The sequence below is a fragment of the Oncorhynchus mykiss genome, chromosome 28 (assembly GCF_057628025.1).
Source record: "Oncorhynchus mykiss isolate SJ-2025 chromosome 28, ASM5762802v1, whole genome shotgun sequence".
Lineage (NCBI taxonomy): Eukaryota > Metazoa > Chordata > Actinopteri > Salmoniformes > Salmonidae > Oncorhynchus > Oncorhynchus mykiss.
In genome coordinates this window covers 27,839,386-27,856,121 of record NC_143049.1, presented here as the reverse complement: position 1 = coordinate 27,856,121, position 16,736 = coordinate 27,839,386, and the positions used below count along the sequence as shown (strand labels likewise).

General features: G+C 44.2%; 1 protein-coding gene across 2 annotated transcripts; it reads left to right on the top strand.

The window, feature by feature from the left end:
- Window positions 1-810: 810 nt before the first annotated feature.
- Window positions 811-12,610, top strand: LOC110508807 (UBX domain-containing protein 7). 2 transcript variants are annotated; one of them, XM_021589641.3, is made up of 11 exons: window positions 811-944; window positions 1,933-2,089; window positions 2,265-2,332; window positions 2,485-2,550; window positions 2,845-2,957; window positions 3,158-3,304; window positions 9,050-9,140; window positions 9,232-9,365; window positions 9,562-10,099; window positions 10,229-10,308; window positions 11,712-12,610. In XM_021589641.3, the coding sequence occupies exons 1-11, from the start codon at window positions 875-877 to the stop codon at window positions 11,871-11,873; spliced, it is 1,626 nt and encodes a 541-aa protein (XP_021445316.1). In that variant the 5' UTR covers window positions 811-874; the 3' UTR covers window positions 11,874-12,610. The 2 variants fall into 2 exon arrangements, with proteins under 2 accessions (XP_021445316.1, XP_021445317.1); XM_021589642.3 differs by lacking the exon at window positions 811-944 and adding an exon at window positions 1,061-1,457.
- The last annotated feature ends 4,126 nt before the right edge of the window (window positions 12,611-16,736 follow it).

The window sequence follows — 16,736 nt, the reverse complement described above, 5'->3', positions numbered from 1 at the left end:
ATTGACTATAACTACTGTACTAGTGTCAGTACTGTAACAACAGGAGAAAATATGTTTCACTTAAAAGGATACCCTTGTAATTTAACTACATTTTGCAGTAGTTTAAATTTGAATATTGGTAGTGTTTTCAATAAGTCATCACTTTTCAGCCATGAAGCGCACAGGAGGTTGGTGGCACCTTAATTGGGGTGGACGGGCTCATGGTAATGTCTGGAGCGGAATTAGTGGAATGGTATCAAACATTGTTTCCATTTGTTTGATTCCATTCCATTTGCTCCGTTCCAGCCATTTATGAGCCACTCAGCCGCTTCCACTGGTGTAGCTAACTACTGGAACTACACTATTTTTTTTGCAAAAATAAAATAATTTCCTTCCTTTCTTTTTCTTTTGTTCTTTTTGCATCAGACCTGCCTAATTCTCATTTGAAACAGTTTTTGTGTTTAATACACCAAATTCAAAATATGACACCAGAGTGATGTGTTTACCTCCCTTACCTCACCTCGTTTGCTCACATTGTATATAGACTTATTTTTCTACTGTATTATTGACTGTATGTTTGTTTTACTCCATGTGTAACTCTGTGTCGTTGTATGTGTCAAACTGCTTTTGCTTTATCTTGGCCAGGTCGCAATTGTAAATGAGAACTTGTTCTCAACTTGCCTACCTGGTTAAATAAAGGTGAAATAAATACATAAAAAAAACTTGTATGGGCCTACTATACAGCCAATGTAGTCAAACCAGACACAGGGCAATGAAATACATTACCCACAATCGAACACGAGTCTTTGTGTGACACCGGCAGCTAGACAAAGCTCGCGAGTACAGAACGGCAGTACGTACGTGCATCATTTGTGTTGTTGTTGGTCGCGGTAAGATGGCGGCGCTCGGGGATGGATCAGCTCCGGCGGTGAATGGGTTAATACAACAGTTCACAGCGATTACAGGTACAATTAAATTTTCCTTTAATTCTTGCAATGTTCATTGTTAATGAGTTATGTTCCAAAAATGGTCATGTCGCCCAAGCATCACAGAAAGCTGCGCAGGAAACTGACGGGGCATCAGTGCTTACTGCCCCCTGTCATCAAGGGAAAAACGAACTGGAGCATTCGACCGTCAAGTGTGTGTGTGATCACCAGACTGGAGCATCTAACTTAACAAAAATGATCCACAGGAAAGACTAGGATTGTTTTGGGATGATGCCTGACGCAAAAAAAAAAAATGCTTTCTAGAGTTTCCACAAAAGTAAGACTCTGGAGGCGCAATAGCTAACGTTAGCCATGTTGTCTCGTTTTAGTGGAATGGGCGTTGGGTATAACGTCTATCTAGTCGAGCTAACCTAGCCTAGGTTCCGCCTTATAACGCAATGGTGGCTGGAACATCTCCCGCCTGTCATGTTCAAGAAGCACCGGACCAGCCTCTCTCTGCTAAAGTTACACAAAGTTTGCATGGCTGAGATGGTAATTCAATTATTCTATATTATGTCGATATAGATGGCAATTTGGCCAAATACATCCCATTTTTTGTGATAGTATCCATGTTCTCTGTCGAGTATACTTCAAAAGTGAAACGAACATGATAAAGTCTAAATTTAGATTGCATAAATTTAGATTGCATGTAAATTGCACATCATTTTACGCAGTTCTTGATTACCATGCACGGAGATGAACCGTTCACATAGTGAAAGTACCAGGCATTATTCTGTTCTGCCAGTGCGTTTCTCAAACAAGAACAACGCATGCGCATAACCGTCTTGTGATCCTTGGGGTTCAGAGCTCGGAAAATATTTCATAATAGGCATTAAGTCAACCAACAAATTATTCAATCCATCAAAATATATTTTAGATTTAAATCAGTTAACTTTTTTAACATCCACATTTGATATTTCGGTGTGTGTGTGTGTCCGTGTCCATGCATGCTACTACACTCTCCCAGGTGCCACAGAGAGTGTGGGGAAGCATATGCTAGAAGCATGCAACAACAATCTAGAAATGGCAGTGACCATGTTCCTGGATGGAGGGGGGATCGCAGAGGAGCCCAGCACCAGCTCCAGTTCAGCAGGGACCTCCAGCAGCAGAGCTCCCCCCGCAGAGTGAGTCAGTGGCCTGCTCCATCACTGCAGAGTCCTGATATGGAGCCTGTGTTGAAACAAACCCATACTTTGAGAGCCAATACTGTCCCTGCTGTTTTTAATTCAAAGCATGTTAAAAAGAAAATGAAAGGTCTGCTCTCCTGGAGTTTAAGTTTAATATTGTCTGTTTTTGTAGTGACCAAGTGCGGGCACCCATCCCTCAGAAGCAGGACATACTGGTAGAGCCAGAGCCTATGTTTGGAGGTACAGTACTGAAGTGCCACCCCTTCATTTAGCTTACCTGAATACAACTTGATCCTAATGGATCTCAATGGCGCTCCCTCTCTGTTTCCCCCTGTAGCCGTCTCAGTCCATCTAACTGTCTGTCACTCTCTCTGCATCCATAACTCTCGCAGCACCAAAGCGACGAAGACCTGCCCGGTCCATATTTGACGGTTTTAGGGACTTCCAAACAGAAACAAGTAAGTAGCTTAGCGGTCTTTGTGTAGGTGTGTGTGTTTGCATAGAATGGGGGTTTGTGTGCTAAATCCATTTTCCTGAATTGTGGCACCCAGCCTTCAGGCATAGCACTACTTAAAGCCGTACTGGTGTTGTGATCATGGTCAGGTTTTCTTTTACAGTGAGCTCCAAAAGTCATTGTATGATTTCAAATCCAAAGGGCTGGAGTACAGAGCCAAAACAACAAGAAATGTGTCACTATCCCAATACTTTTGGAGCTTAATGTATACGCTAACGGCTTCTCTGCCCTCCCTCAGTCCGCCAGGAGCAGGAGCTGAGGAACGGCAGCGCGGTGGACAAGAAGCTCAGCACCCTGGCGGATCTGTTCCGGCCCCCCGTTGAGCTCATGCACAAAGGCAGCTTTGAGACGGTGAGGAGCCCCCTCCCCCTGGACACCCAAGCTCCCTAGACCTGGAGGACTGTCAGTCGACCCTCATCCAAACCACCCTTAGCTGAAAGGATTGGATGGGTTTCTAAGCAGTACGGCAACAATTCAACCGAGCTTGCCAGAGGGCAAGGTGGAGCTATTACCAAATTGCTCATACCTATCCGGCTCCTTTCTCTCTTTAGGCGAAGGACTGTGGTCAGCTGGAGAACAAGTGGCTGATGATCAACATCCAGAATGTGCAGGACTTTGCCTGCCAGTGTCTCAACAGAGACGTGTGGAGCAACGACGCGGTCCGGACCATCATCAGGGAGCACTTCATATTCTGGCAGGTATGCAGTGTGCACACAGACGGAGATGAACGTGCATTCGCACATCAAATCAAGTCAAGCTTTATATAGCACATTTCAGATATGAATGCAACACAATGTACTTGACAGGAAAAAACGAATAAACAATGTAAATAAAAACTGAAATATTTACTACACAAGAAACATAAGAGGGAAACAAAAACAAAAGAATAACAATTTGAAACTGAAAGACTAAAAAAGGACCCTAAGGAAAAGCAAAGCAAAAAATGTGTTTTTAAGATCCCTTTTAAATATGTCTACAGTTTCGGCCCACCTCAGGATCTCTGGCAGGCTAGAGGGGGCATAGTAACTAAAAGCTGCCTCTCCATGCCTCTTGGTCCTAGGCTTTGGGATAGTTAAAAGGCCAGTGCCAGAGGACCTGAAGGACCTACTGGATACAGAACTTAAAAGCATGTCTGTAGTGGAGGAGGTTGAGAGCTTCAAGTTCGTTGGTGTCCACATCACCAACAAACTAACATGGTCCAAGCACACCAAGACAGTCATGAAGAGGGCACGACAAAACCTATTCCCCCTCAGGAGACTGAAAAGATTTGTCATGGGTCCTCAGATCCTCAAAAGGTTCTACAGCTGCACCATCGAGAGCATCCTGACTGGTTGCATCACTGCCTGGTATGGCAACTGCTCGGCCTCCGACCGCAAGGCACCACAGAGGGTAGTGCAAATGGCCCAGTACATCACTGGGGCCAAGCTTCCTGCCATCCAGGACCTCTACACCAGACGGTGTCAGAGGAAGGCCTTAAAAATGGTCAAAGACTCCAGCCACGCTAGTCATAGACTGTTCTTTCTGCTACCGCACTGCAAGCGGTACTGAAGCACCAAGTCTAGGTCAAAGAGGCTTCTAAACAGCTTCTACCCTAAAGCCATAAGACTCCTGAACAGCTAATCAAATGGCTACCCAGACTATTTGCATTGCCACCCCCTTTTACACCGCTGCTACTCTCTGTTGTTATGATCTATGCATAGTCACTTTAATAACTCTACCTACATGTACATATTACCTCAACTAACCGGTGCCCCCGCACATTGACTCTGCACCGGTATCCCCCTGTATATAGTCTCCCTATTGTTATTTTACTGCTGCTCTTTAATTATTTGTTACTTTTATTTCTTATTCATATTTTTTTTTAACTGCATTTTTGGTTATGGGCTCGTAAGTAAGCATTTCAATGTAAGGTCTGTTGTATTCGGCCAATATGACTAATAAAAATTGATATATATTGGGGTGCACAATCATGGATTGATTTGAAATGTCGCCTTACCATTCAGAAAAAGTTAATAACCAAGTTTCCATCCACAGTTTTATGCGAGTGAAGTCCACAAAAATAGTTGCATTAAATAGCAAATGTGCCTACTCTGGTCTTAGCACCTACGCTTTAGCCAACAGCAGGCAGTACGCAGTGTGGATGGGCAGTACGCAATGTGGATGGGCAGTACGCAGTGTGGATGGGCAGTACGCAGTGTGGATGGGCAGTACGCAGTGTGGATGGGCAGTACGCAGTGTGGATGGGCAGTACGCAGTGTGGATGGGCTGTACGCAATGTGGATGGGCAGTACGCAATGTGGATGGGCAGTACGCAATGTGGATGGGCAGTACGCAGTGTGGATGGGCAGTACGCAGTGTGGATGAGCTGTACGCAGTGTGGATGAGCTGTATTCAGACCCTTTGACTTTTTCCACATTTTGTTACGTTAGAGCCTTACTCTAAAATGTATTAAATTGTTTTTTTCCCCCTCATTAATTTACACACACTACCCCATAATGACAAAGCAAAAACAGTGTGTATGTGTGTATATATATATATATATATATATATATATATATATACAGTGCCTTGCGAAAGTATTCGGCCCCCTTGAACTTTGGGACCGTTTGCCACATTTCTTGCTTCAAACATAAAGATATAAAACTGTATTTTTTTGTGAAGAATCAACAACAAGTGGGACGCAATCATGAAGTGGAACGACATTTATTGGATATTTCAATCTTTTTTAACAAATCAAAAACTGAAAAATTGGGCGTGCAAAATTATTCAGCCCCCTTAAGTTAATACTTTGTAGCGCCACCTTTTGCTGCGATTACAGCTGTAAGTCGCTTGGGGTATGTCTCTATCAGTTTTGCACATCGAGAGACTGACATTTTTTCCCATTCCTCCTTGCAAAACAGCTCAAGCTCTGTGAGGTTGGATGGAGAGCATTTATGAACAGCAGTTTTCAGTTCTTTCCACAGATTCTCGATTGGATTCAGGTCTGGACTTTGACTTGGCCATTCTAACACCTGGATATGTTTATTTTTGAACCATTCCATTGTAGATTTTGCTTTATGTTTTGGATCATTGTCTTGTTGGAAGACAAATCTCCGTCCCAGTCTCAGGTCTTTTGCAGACTCCATCAGGTTTTCTTCCAGAATGGTCCTGTATTTGGCTCCATCCATCTTCCCATCAATTGTAACCATCTTCCCTGTCCCTGCTGAAGAAAAGCAGGCCCAAACCATGATGCTGCCACCACCATGTTTGACAGTGGGGATGGTGTGTTCAGCTGTGTTGCTTTTACGCCAAACATAATGTTTTGCATTGTTGCCAAAAAGTTCAATTTTGGTTTCATTTGACCAGAGCACCTTCTTCCACATGTTTGGTGTGGCTTGTGGCAAACTTTAAACGACACTTTTTATGGATATCTTTAAGAAATGTCTTTCTTCTTGCCACTCTTCCATAAAGGCCAGATTTGTGCAATATATGACTGATTGTTGTCCTATGGACAGAGTCTCCCACCTCAGCTGTAGATCTCTGCAGTTCATCCAGAGTGATCATGGGCCTCTTGGCTGCATCTCTGATCAGTCTTCTCCTTGTATGAGCTGAAAGTTTAGAGGGACGGCCAGGTCTTGGTAGATTTGCAGTGGTCTGATACTCCTTCCATTTCAATATTATCGCTTGCACAGTGCTCCTTGGGATGTTTAAAGCTTGGGAAATCTTTTTGTATCCAAATCCGGCTTTAAACTTCTTCACAACAGTATCTCGGACCTGCCTGGTGTGTTCCTTGTTCTTCATGATGCTCTCTGCGCTTTTAACGGACCTGAGACTATCACAGTGCAGGTGCATTTATACGGAGACTTGATTACACACAGGTGGATTGTATTTATCATCATTAGTCATTTAGGTCAGCATTGGATCATTCAGAGATCCTCACTGAACTTCTGGAGAGAGTTTGCTGCACTGAAAGTAAAGGGGCTGAATAATTTTGCACGCCCAATTTTTCAGTTTTTGATTTGTTAAAAAAGTTTGAAATATCCAATAAATGTCGTTCCACTTCATGATTGTGTCCCACTTGTTGTTGATTCTTCACAAAAAAATACAGTTTTATATCTTTATGTTTGAAGCCTGAAATGTGGCAAAAGGTCGCAAAGTTCAAGCGGGCCGAATACTTTCGCAAGGCACTGTATATATATATATATTTTTTTTGCAAATGTTTAAACTCTGAAATATCACATTTACATTAGTATTCTGAGCCTTTACTCAGTACTTTGTTGAAGTACCTTTGGCAGCGATTACAGCCTTGAGTCGTCTTGGGTATGACACGACAAGCTAGCCAAACCTGTACTTGGGCGGTTTCTCCCACTCTTCTCTGCAGATCCTCTCAAACAGGTTGGATGGGAAGCGTCTCTGCACAACTGCACAACTGCACAGCGTCTCTGCACAACTATTTTTAAGTCTTTCCAGAGAATTTTGAACAGGTTTAAAGTTCGGGCTCTGGCTGGGCAGCTCAAGGACATTCAGAGACTTGTCCCAAAGCCACTCCTGCGTTGTCTTGGCTGTGTGCTTAGGGTCGTTATCCTGTTGGAAAGTGAACATTCGGCCTAGTCTGAAGTCCTGAGTGCTCTGTAGCAGGTTTTCATCAAGGATCTCTCTGTACTTTGCTCCGTTGATCTTTGCCTCGATCCTGACTAGTCTCTGCCGCTGAAAAACATCCCCACAGCAAGATGCTGCCACCACCATGCTTCACCATAGGGATGGTGCTAGGTTTCCTCCCGACGTGACGCTTGGCATTCAGGACAAAGATTTTAATCTTAGTTTCATCAGACCAGAGAATCTTATTTCTCATGGTCAGAGTCCTTAAGCGGGCTGTCGTGCCTTTTTTCTGAGGAGATGCTTCCGTCTGGCCACTCTACCATAAAGGCCTGATTGGTGAATTGCTGCAGAGATGGTGTTCCTTCTCTAAGGTTCTCCCATCTCCACTGAGGAACTCTGGAGCGCTGTCAGTGACCATCAGGTTCTTGGTCACCTCCCTGATGAAGGCCCTTCTCCCCCGATTGCTTAATTTGGCCGGGCGGACAGCTCTAGGAAGAGTATTGGTGGTTCCAAACTTCTTCCATTTAAGAATGATGGAGGTCACTGTGTTCTTGGGGACCTTCAATGCTGCAGAAATGTTTTTGTACCCTTCCCCAAATCTTTGCCTCAACACAATCCTGTCTTGGAGCTCTACGGACAATTCCTTTGATTTCATGGCTTGGTTTTTGCTCTGACATGCACTGTTAACTGTGAGATCTTTATATAGACAGGTGTGTGCCTTTCCAAATCATGTCCAATTAGTTAAATCAGTTGATTCCAAGTTGTGAAAACATCTCAAGGATGATTAATGGAAACAGGATGCAGCTGAGCTCAATTTCAAGTCTCGCAAAGAGTCTGAATACTAATATATATATATATATATATATGTATGTATGTATGTATGTATGTATGTATGTATGTATATATATACATACATACATACATACATACATACATACATACATACATACATACATACATACATACATACATACATACATACATACATATATAAAAAAAAAAGTAATGTACTATGGGAATGTATTAGCAGAATAAGCAAACAAATCAACATACATGAAACCCCTTTGTAACTTGAAGAGAAAGTAGAATAGTAAATACGAGCCTGAGAACCATATATGTGTATATATGTGTATGTGTGTAAAAAAGGTATTTCTGTTTTTTATTTTAATACATTTGCAAGAAATTCTAAACCTGTTTTCGCTTTGTCATTATGGGGTATTGTGTGTAGATTGATGAGGAAAAACATACACTACACCCTTTCTTAAATTTATAAAATGTAACAAAATGGGGGTAAAAGTCAAGCGGTCTGAATACTTTCCGAATGCACTGTATACTGCCTACCCACACTGCGTACTGCCTACCCACACTGCGTACTGCCTACCCACACTGCGAACTGCCAGATGTTGGCTCAAGCGTAGGTGCTAAGACCAGAGTAGGCACATTTGCTATTTAATGCAACAATTTTTGTGAAAAAACTATCGGTTGAGTTGAAAATGCGATGGAAACACATTGAACTTAGTACATAAAAACTTAAGCGAAAAAGTACATTTTGTGTGCACTACGTCAACACGCACTGATTTTTATCTGCAACGTGTCAGTTTGGTAGAAACACCACTGGTGGGAAAATGCAGTTCTTTATGCAGTTTTAGAATATTCACATAAAAATCTGTTTGCCGATTGGAAAAACTATCTCCTGTAACTTTTTGTTTTTCTCCTTCATAACTCCCATGCATACACAAGCTGTCACATCCACACACGCGCTCACGCACGCACGTATGCACTGTGGGCCGTAGAGGCGTGTTGAGGGGAGCTAGCCTGCTGTGTGTCTGCATTTTATGTGTTCGTGTGCATGTGTGTATTGACAGGTGTACCATGACAGTGAAGAGGGCCAGAGGTATATCCAGTTCTACAAGCTCAATAAGTTTCCCTATATCTCCATTTTGGATCCCCGGACTGGTGAGGCCTGCTCTGAGTCTCTTGAGTGTTTAAACAGTTACTAATATTAAAAAGGTATGACTGACGATGCTCGTGTTTGACCGCTCTGCAGGTCAGAAGATGGTGGAGTGGAACCAGTTGGACGTTGCGTCATTTCTGGAACAGGTGACGGGCTTCTTGACGGAACACGGCCAGCTAGACGGCCCGGCGTCCAGCCACCCGCCCCCGGCCAAACGGGCCCGCTCCGTGAGTCTCTGCTCACTCTCTATTTTTCTCTCCCTCTCTTTCTTATTAAATACTGTCCATATTGCTCATTCCAGTCACATTATCACTTTATTCTCTCACTCTGTTCACTCTCTCTCCATCACTTCCGTCTATCTCACACCTCTGTTTGATGTGTTCTCTTTCTCTATGTCTGTCTTCTCGGTCTGTTTTATCCCAGGAAAGTCTGATAGACGCCAGTGAGGACAGCCAGTTGGAGGCAGCCATCAAAGCCTCTCTCCAGGAGACCCACTATGAGTCGTCCTCCGCCCCCGACCTCCCCGACTCCCCCCACTCTGTAGAGGTAGACTCGGACGGAGACTCAGACGAGGAGCCCTTCTCCGACAGCGAGGGCCTCATCTCTGTCGACGGCTCGGATAACGAGACAACAGAACCACAGGAGGGCAGCTCCTGCTCCACAGGCGGAGACACCCCTCCTGGACCAGCCCCTCCCACATCTGCAGCTGTAGCCCCCCAGCCCCCGCCACAGCCGGACAGCCCACCTGCCCGTCACAGGAAGTCCCCCCACAACGAGAACAGCCACAGGAAAGAGGAGAGCAAAAAGAACCACCTGGAGCCTCTGGCGGCTGCGCCGGCCCGCTCCCAGGCCGACCCAGACTCAGAGCATCGTTCTGGGGAGAACCATCGCACCGCAACAGGCCAAAGCTCCAAATCTGTTAAGACGGAAACCTCCGACCTCGACTGCCTTGATGACAATGGTACTAAAATGATGCCTGTGTGTGTGTCTCTGCATCATGTTCAAGTGTCTAGATTGTGTGTGCGTATCTACGATTTACGTCTTCATCCGTCCCTACTCTGACTGCACTCTTTCTGTATTGTGTGTTCAGGTCCCAAGGCCAGACTGATGCTGCGCTATCCAGACGGACAGAGAGAGCAGATCGCCCTGTCGTCCAAGGCCAAGCTTATGGTGAGAATGTACTCTTGTGCTAGACCTTGTGTTAAATTCAATTAATGAAAAAAAAAAATCTAAATCCTGGTCAATTTTCAGTTAAAGAATTGATGTTCAATTCATCACCTGATTTGACTGAGTGGAAATGCAGCTGATCCCAACCCCCGGTACACTATATATAAAAAAGTAGGTGGACACCCACCCCTTAAAATTTGTGGATTCGGCTGTTTCAGCCAAACCCGTTGTTCACAGGTGTATAAAATTGAGCACACAGCCATGCAATCTCCATTGCCAAATATTAGCAGTAGAATGACCTTACTGAAGAGCTCAGTGACATTCAATGTGGCATCATCATAGGATGCCATCTTTCCAACAAGTCAGTTTGTAAAATATCTGCCCTGCTAGAGCTGCCCGGGGTCAACTATAAGTGCTGTTATTGTGAAGTGTAAACGTCTAGGAGCAACAATGGCTCAGCTGCAAAATGGGAGGCCACACAAGCTCACAGAACGGGTTGTGAGCTGTCCTCGGTTGCAGCACTCACTACTGAGTTCCAAACTGCCTCTGGAAGCAACGTCAGCACAATAACTGTTTGTCGGGAGCTTAATGAAATGGGTGTCCATGGTCGAGCAGCCGCACACAAGCCTAAAATCACCATGCGCAATGCCAAGCGTCTGCTGGAGTGGTGTAAAGCTTGCCACCATTGGACTCTGGAGCAGTAGAAACATGTTCACTGGAGTGATGAATCACGCTTCACCATCTGGCTGTCCGACGGACTAAATAATGTTCTGGGGCTGTTTTTCATGGTTTGGGATAGGCCGCTTAGTTCCAGTGAATGGAAATCTTAACTCGACAGCATACAATGACATTCTAGACAATTCAGTGCTTCCAACTGTCTGGCAACAGTTTGGAGAAGGCCCTTTCCTGTTTCAGCATGACAATGCCCCCGTGCACAAAACAAGGTCCATACAGAAATGGTTTGTCGAGATCGGTGTGGAAGAACTTGACTGGCCTGCACAGAGCCCTGACCTTAACCCCATCGAACACCTTAGTGATGAATTGGAACACCGACTGTGAGCCAGGCCTAATCGCCCAACATCAGTGCCCAACCTCACTAATACTTGTGGCTGAATGGAAGCAAGTCCCCGCAGCAATGTTCTAACATTTAGTGGAAAGTCTTCCCAGAAGAGTGGAGGCTGTTATAGCAGCAAAGGGGGGACCAACTCCATATTAATGGCCATGATTTTGGAATGAGATGTTTGATGAGCAGGTGTCCACATACTTTTGGTCATGTAGTGTACATTAAGATATCATAAGACATTTATAAAGGCTCATACGTGCATATAACTCTTTATAAAGCAGTTATAAAGCATTATTTAGTAAAGCGTTACCTACCTTCAACTGTGTCCTCCACCCCCCTCCAGGCTCTGGTTAGACATGTCCAGTCGAAGGGCTACCCCAACGAACGCTTCGAGCTCGTCACCAACTTCCCCCGACGGAAGCTGGCCCACTTGGACTATGACGTCACACTGCAGGAGGCAGGGCTTTGTCCACAGGAGACTGTATTTGTGCAGGAAAGGAACTAAGCCATGCATTTTCTATCTTCAGACCACGCCCATTTCACCAGTGACCCGGGAGGACGTTACAGGCCGCTACTCCTGGGCTTTTTTTATTTTGGAATTAGACCATGCCCCTATTTGGGGACAACGAACTGTGGATGAACTTCATTACCCATCATTCCACTGGGAGGAAGTGACTGGCCTGTGTACTCTTTTTAGTAGGCATTGTTGTTCATCGTCAATTACCGAATGGATTCTATTCTGATTTTAGTTTTATTCTGAGGTAATAAACCAATCGGAGTAGAACACCTTAATGATACTGTTACAAATAAGCTGAGGCCCCTTAATAATGATCAGAGCTGGCATCAGAGTTGGCTCAGGAAAACTTTACAGACTATTATCCATAAAGGATGTCAAATGTCAGATATTTTTTTGAAGTTAATACTTATTTTTTGATTCATGAACACCTACAGCCAGGTAAAGGAGCGACTTGAACTCTGATTGGTCCCAAATTTGCTCTTCTACGTGTTGATTGGGTGAGGAGGGGACTTTGAATACAGGAATTGATGGAGAGGGGTGTAGGGTCGTTCAAGGGATAATTTTTTTTTTTGGGGGGGGGGGGGGTTCCTCAACTGTCAACCTGCACTACAGGAGTGGTGTAGCGATTGACATTTAGTCTTAGTCGGTATATATATATATACACACCTCTTTTTTTTCTACCCCATTTCCAAGAAAAGATGCTGAAATATAATCATACAAACAAAGGGAAACTTGTTTGCTCTATTCCATTTCTACCATGTATTTGTCTATCTGCAATCTGTCTAAATTGTGACCACAACCTCAAAAGTATAGTGTTGGTGATGATGATCATTTCTTGATACCTCCGCCCCAATGTACCGAACGATCTGGGTCAGTGTAAGCAATGGGTGGTGCCGTTTGGTGTTATCACTCTTACTAGCCCAACTATAACTAATATCTATTTTGTCTAGTCAGATATGAGGGAGAGGTAACAAGTAGATTCTGATTGGGGCCATGTCCAATATTACTAATCTGCTTTAAACCTTTACCCACAGACTGGATATGTCTGTCACAGGGTTTCATCAACTTAGCTGTGAGCTAATAATCATAACCGTGGGAGAGCTGTCAAGCTGTGGAGTTCTGGTCTGAATGAGAAGTTTAACATGGGGTCTTGTTGCATACAACTGTCTTGAATACATTTTGGAGTATTTGTATGGCGATTTCTAGATTCCTAGAACCCAGTACATTGAATTTTATCCAAATCTAATTCAAATGTCAGGTCAGGTTAAAGGGATACTGCAAGATTTTGGCAATTAAGCTGCATTTTTTTACTTACCTGAAGTCAGATGAACTCGTAGATACCATTTATACTCTACTTGTAGACTTCCAGTCATTGTTCTAATGCTAGTTAGCATTGCTTCACGAAACTACCTATTAAATAACTTCATACTGCACGCAGACATACAATTTTTATCCACAAGCTCATCTGACTCTGGGTAAGTTGAAAAATGACTTCATTACCAGAATCTCACAGTATCCCTTTAATCATTCTGGGAAGTCAAAGTCCCCATTTCAGTTATGTACAGTCGTGGCAAAAAGTTTTGAATGACACAAATATTAATTTTCACAAAGTCTGCTTCCTCAGTTTGTGTGATTGCAATTTGCATATACTCCAGAATGTTATGAAGAGTGATCAGATGAATTGCAATTAATTGCAAAGTCCCTCTTTGCCATGCAAATGATCGGAATCCCCAAAAAAACATTTCCACTGCATTTCAGCCTTGCCACAAAAGGACCAGCTGACATCATGTCAGTGATTCTCTCGTTAACACAGGTGTGAGTGTTGACGAGGACAAGGCTGGAGATCACTCTGTCATGCTGATTGAGTTTGAATAACAGACTGGAAGCTTTAAAAGGAGGGTGGTGCTTGGAATCATTGTTCTTCCTCTGTCAACAAATGGCTACCTGCAAGGAAACACGTGCCGTCATCATCGCTTTGCACAAAAAGGGCTTCACAGGCAAGGATATTGCTGCCAGTAAGATTGCACCTAAATCAACCACTTATCGGATCATCAAGAACTTCAAGGAGAGTGGTTCAATTGTTGTGAAGGCGGCTTCAGGGCGCCCAAGAAAGTCCAGCAAGCGCCAGGACGTCTCCTAAAGTTGATTCAGTTGTGGGATCGGGGCACCACCAGTACAGAGCTTGCTCAGGAATGGCAGCAGGCAGGTGTGAGTGCATCTGCATGCACAGTGAGGCGAAGACTTTTGGAAGATGACCTTGTGTCAAGAAGGGCATCAAAGAAGCCGCTTCTCTCCAGGAAAAACATCAGGAACAGACTGATATTCTGCAAAACAGGGATTGGACTGCTGAGGACTGGGGTAAAGTCATTTTCTCTGATTAATCCCCTTTCCGATTGTTTGGGGCATCCGGAAAAACGCTTGTCATGAGAAGACAAGGTGAGCGCTAGCATCAGTCCTATGTCATGCCAACAGTAAAGCATCCTGAGACCATTCATGTGTGGGGTTGCTTCTCAGCCAAGGGAGTGGGCTCACTCACAATTTTGCCTAAGAATACAGTTATGAATAAAGAATGGTACCAACACATCCTCCGAGGGCAACTTCTCCCAACCATCCAGGAACAGTTTGGTGACGAACAATGCATTTTCCAGCATGATGGAGCACCTTGCCATAAGGCAAAGTGATGACCAAGTGGCTCGTGGAACAAAACATCGATATTTTGGGTCCATGGCCAGGAAACTCCCCAGACCTTAATCCCAATGAGAGCTTGTGGTCAATCCTCAAGAGGCGGTTGGACAAACAAATTCTGACAAACTCCAAGCATTGATTATGCAAGAATGGGCTGCCATCAGTCAGGATGTGGCCCAGAAGTTAATTGACAGGTCTTGAAAAGACGGGTCAACACTGCAAATATTGACTCTTTGCAGCAACTTAATGTAATTGTCAGTAAAAGCCTTTGACACTTATGAAATGCTTGAGATACTGCTGAGATACATAGATAGTATATCTAACTTCCATTACATCCATAATTCTACACCCATTGATACTTTGTTGACCTTTCAACCCTTGTTGACCTCCTTGCCCCTTGTTCTGGAACACCTGTGAGAGCAAAGGTCAGAGTTGAAAGAGGGATATCTGCAGCTGATTAAACAGGTGAGGTTGTTGACCCGGCTTCACTCCTCTTTCTGTGCAGGATGTGAAGGACATCCCTTACTTTCCCCTCTTCTCATTTCTAGGAATGGAACAGTGCCACAGGAGGTTGGTAGGGGAGAACAGGCTAATGGTATTGGCTGGAGTGGAATGGTATTATGCGTTTGACATTCCATTCAATCTGTTCCGGACATTATTATGAGCCAGAGTATATGAGCAGAGTTGAGCTGTTGGACATCCCACTCATTGCTCACTGAGCAGTATTTGCATACTGCCCTGGCACTCATATTTTTGCCCGCTCCACAAAAAGTTGCTCTGCGCTCACAGGAAGAAAAAAAGCTGCCGTAGGCTATTTAAACAAGGACCCATCTGATAATAGGCTATGTGGCCACCGTGTTTAAAAGTTTTTTTTTTTTCTATTCTATTGATGATCAGATACTAGTAACTGGCTCTGTTGTGCTCACATTTTACAGTTGATACAAAACTTTAGCATTGTTGCAAATGTAACCAGTGTGAAATGGCTGGCTAATTAGCAGTGTGTGCGAGTGGCATTTCAATCACTGACGTCACTCACTCTGAGACCTTTTAAGTAGTTGTTTCTCTTGCTCTGCGTGGGGCGATAAGTTACGATGCTTCGAGGGTGAACGTTGTCTGTGTTCAGAGGATTCCTGTTTTGAGCCCAGGTTAGGGCGAGGAGAGGGTGATTGAAGCAACATTTACCTATTTCTTTGTCGACTCCTATCAATATATCTGTGCATTAATGGGGTGGCAGGTAGCCTAGTGGTTAGAGCGTTGGAATAGTAACCGAAAGGTTGCAAGATTGAATCCCCGAGCTGACAAGGTAAAGATTTGTGAGGGTGCCCCTGAACAAGGTAGATAACCCACTGTTCCTATTGAAAATAAGAATTTGTTCTTAACTGACTTGCCTAGTAAAACATTTAAAAAATGGTGGGGTAGGCTAAATAAAATCCACAGAATAGGCATAATTGGAGTGGGAGAGAAGGCCGATGGTCCAACTTTGTTTAATTTTTTTTATCCGCTCCAGCCTTGCTCCACTTCAGTTACATCCTCTGTAATGAGCAGCCTCCAATGGAAGGAGCGTAGCTGACCCAGACGCTGAGGTCTTCAGAAAGAATGACAGAGCAGGGAGTATAAGACATGAGGATGTCCTAAAATGGACACTGGAAACAGGCCACCACTTTATTATTTCCATTCCATATCTAAAAGACCTTAACACAATGGGCAGGTAATTCAGTAGACCCAGCTAGGTTACTGCGATGATTCAGCTCTGCAGCGGCTCAGATCCTCTCCCCATCATGTAAAATAGGGAGAAAGACCCCGTTCATTCCGCCTGACGGAACTCCCAGTGCAATCTCAGAAACTAGTCAATGGAGGTTAATGTGTGACTACTGACCTGTCTGGAGGCTGAGCACCACTGCAGTGCAGTCATGCACCTACCACAGGAGCAGCTCAGGTCAGGATAATCAGAGATATTGCCTGTATTGGGTTCGAGTTCAGGCTCTGTCGCAGCCGATCGTGACCGGGAGACCCATCTACAAACCAGAGGTGGGAACACAGGTTCAAAGTGGTGTGGCAATATTCGTCTGTGTCTTTTCTGGTGCCTGGGGTTTTTCCTGAGCTCATGGCCTGGTCAGGTAAAACTCTGGGTCCTATTCGTAGTCTGACAGGATCCAACGGTAGCTT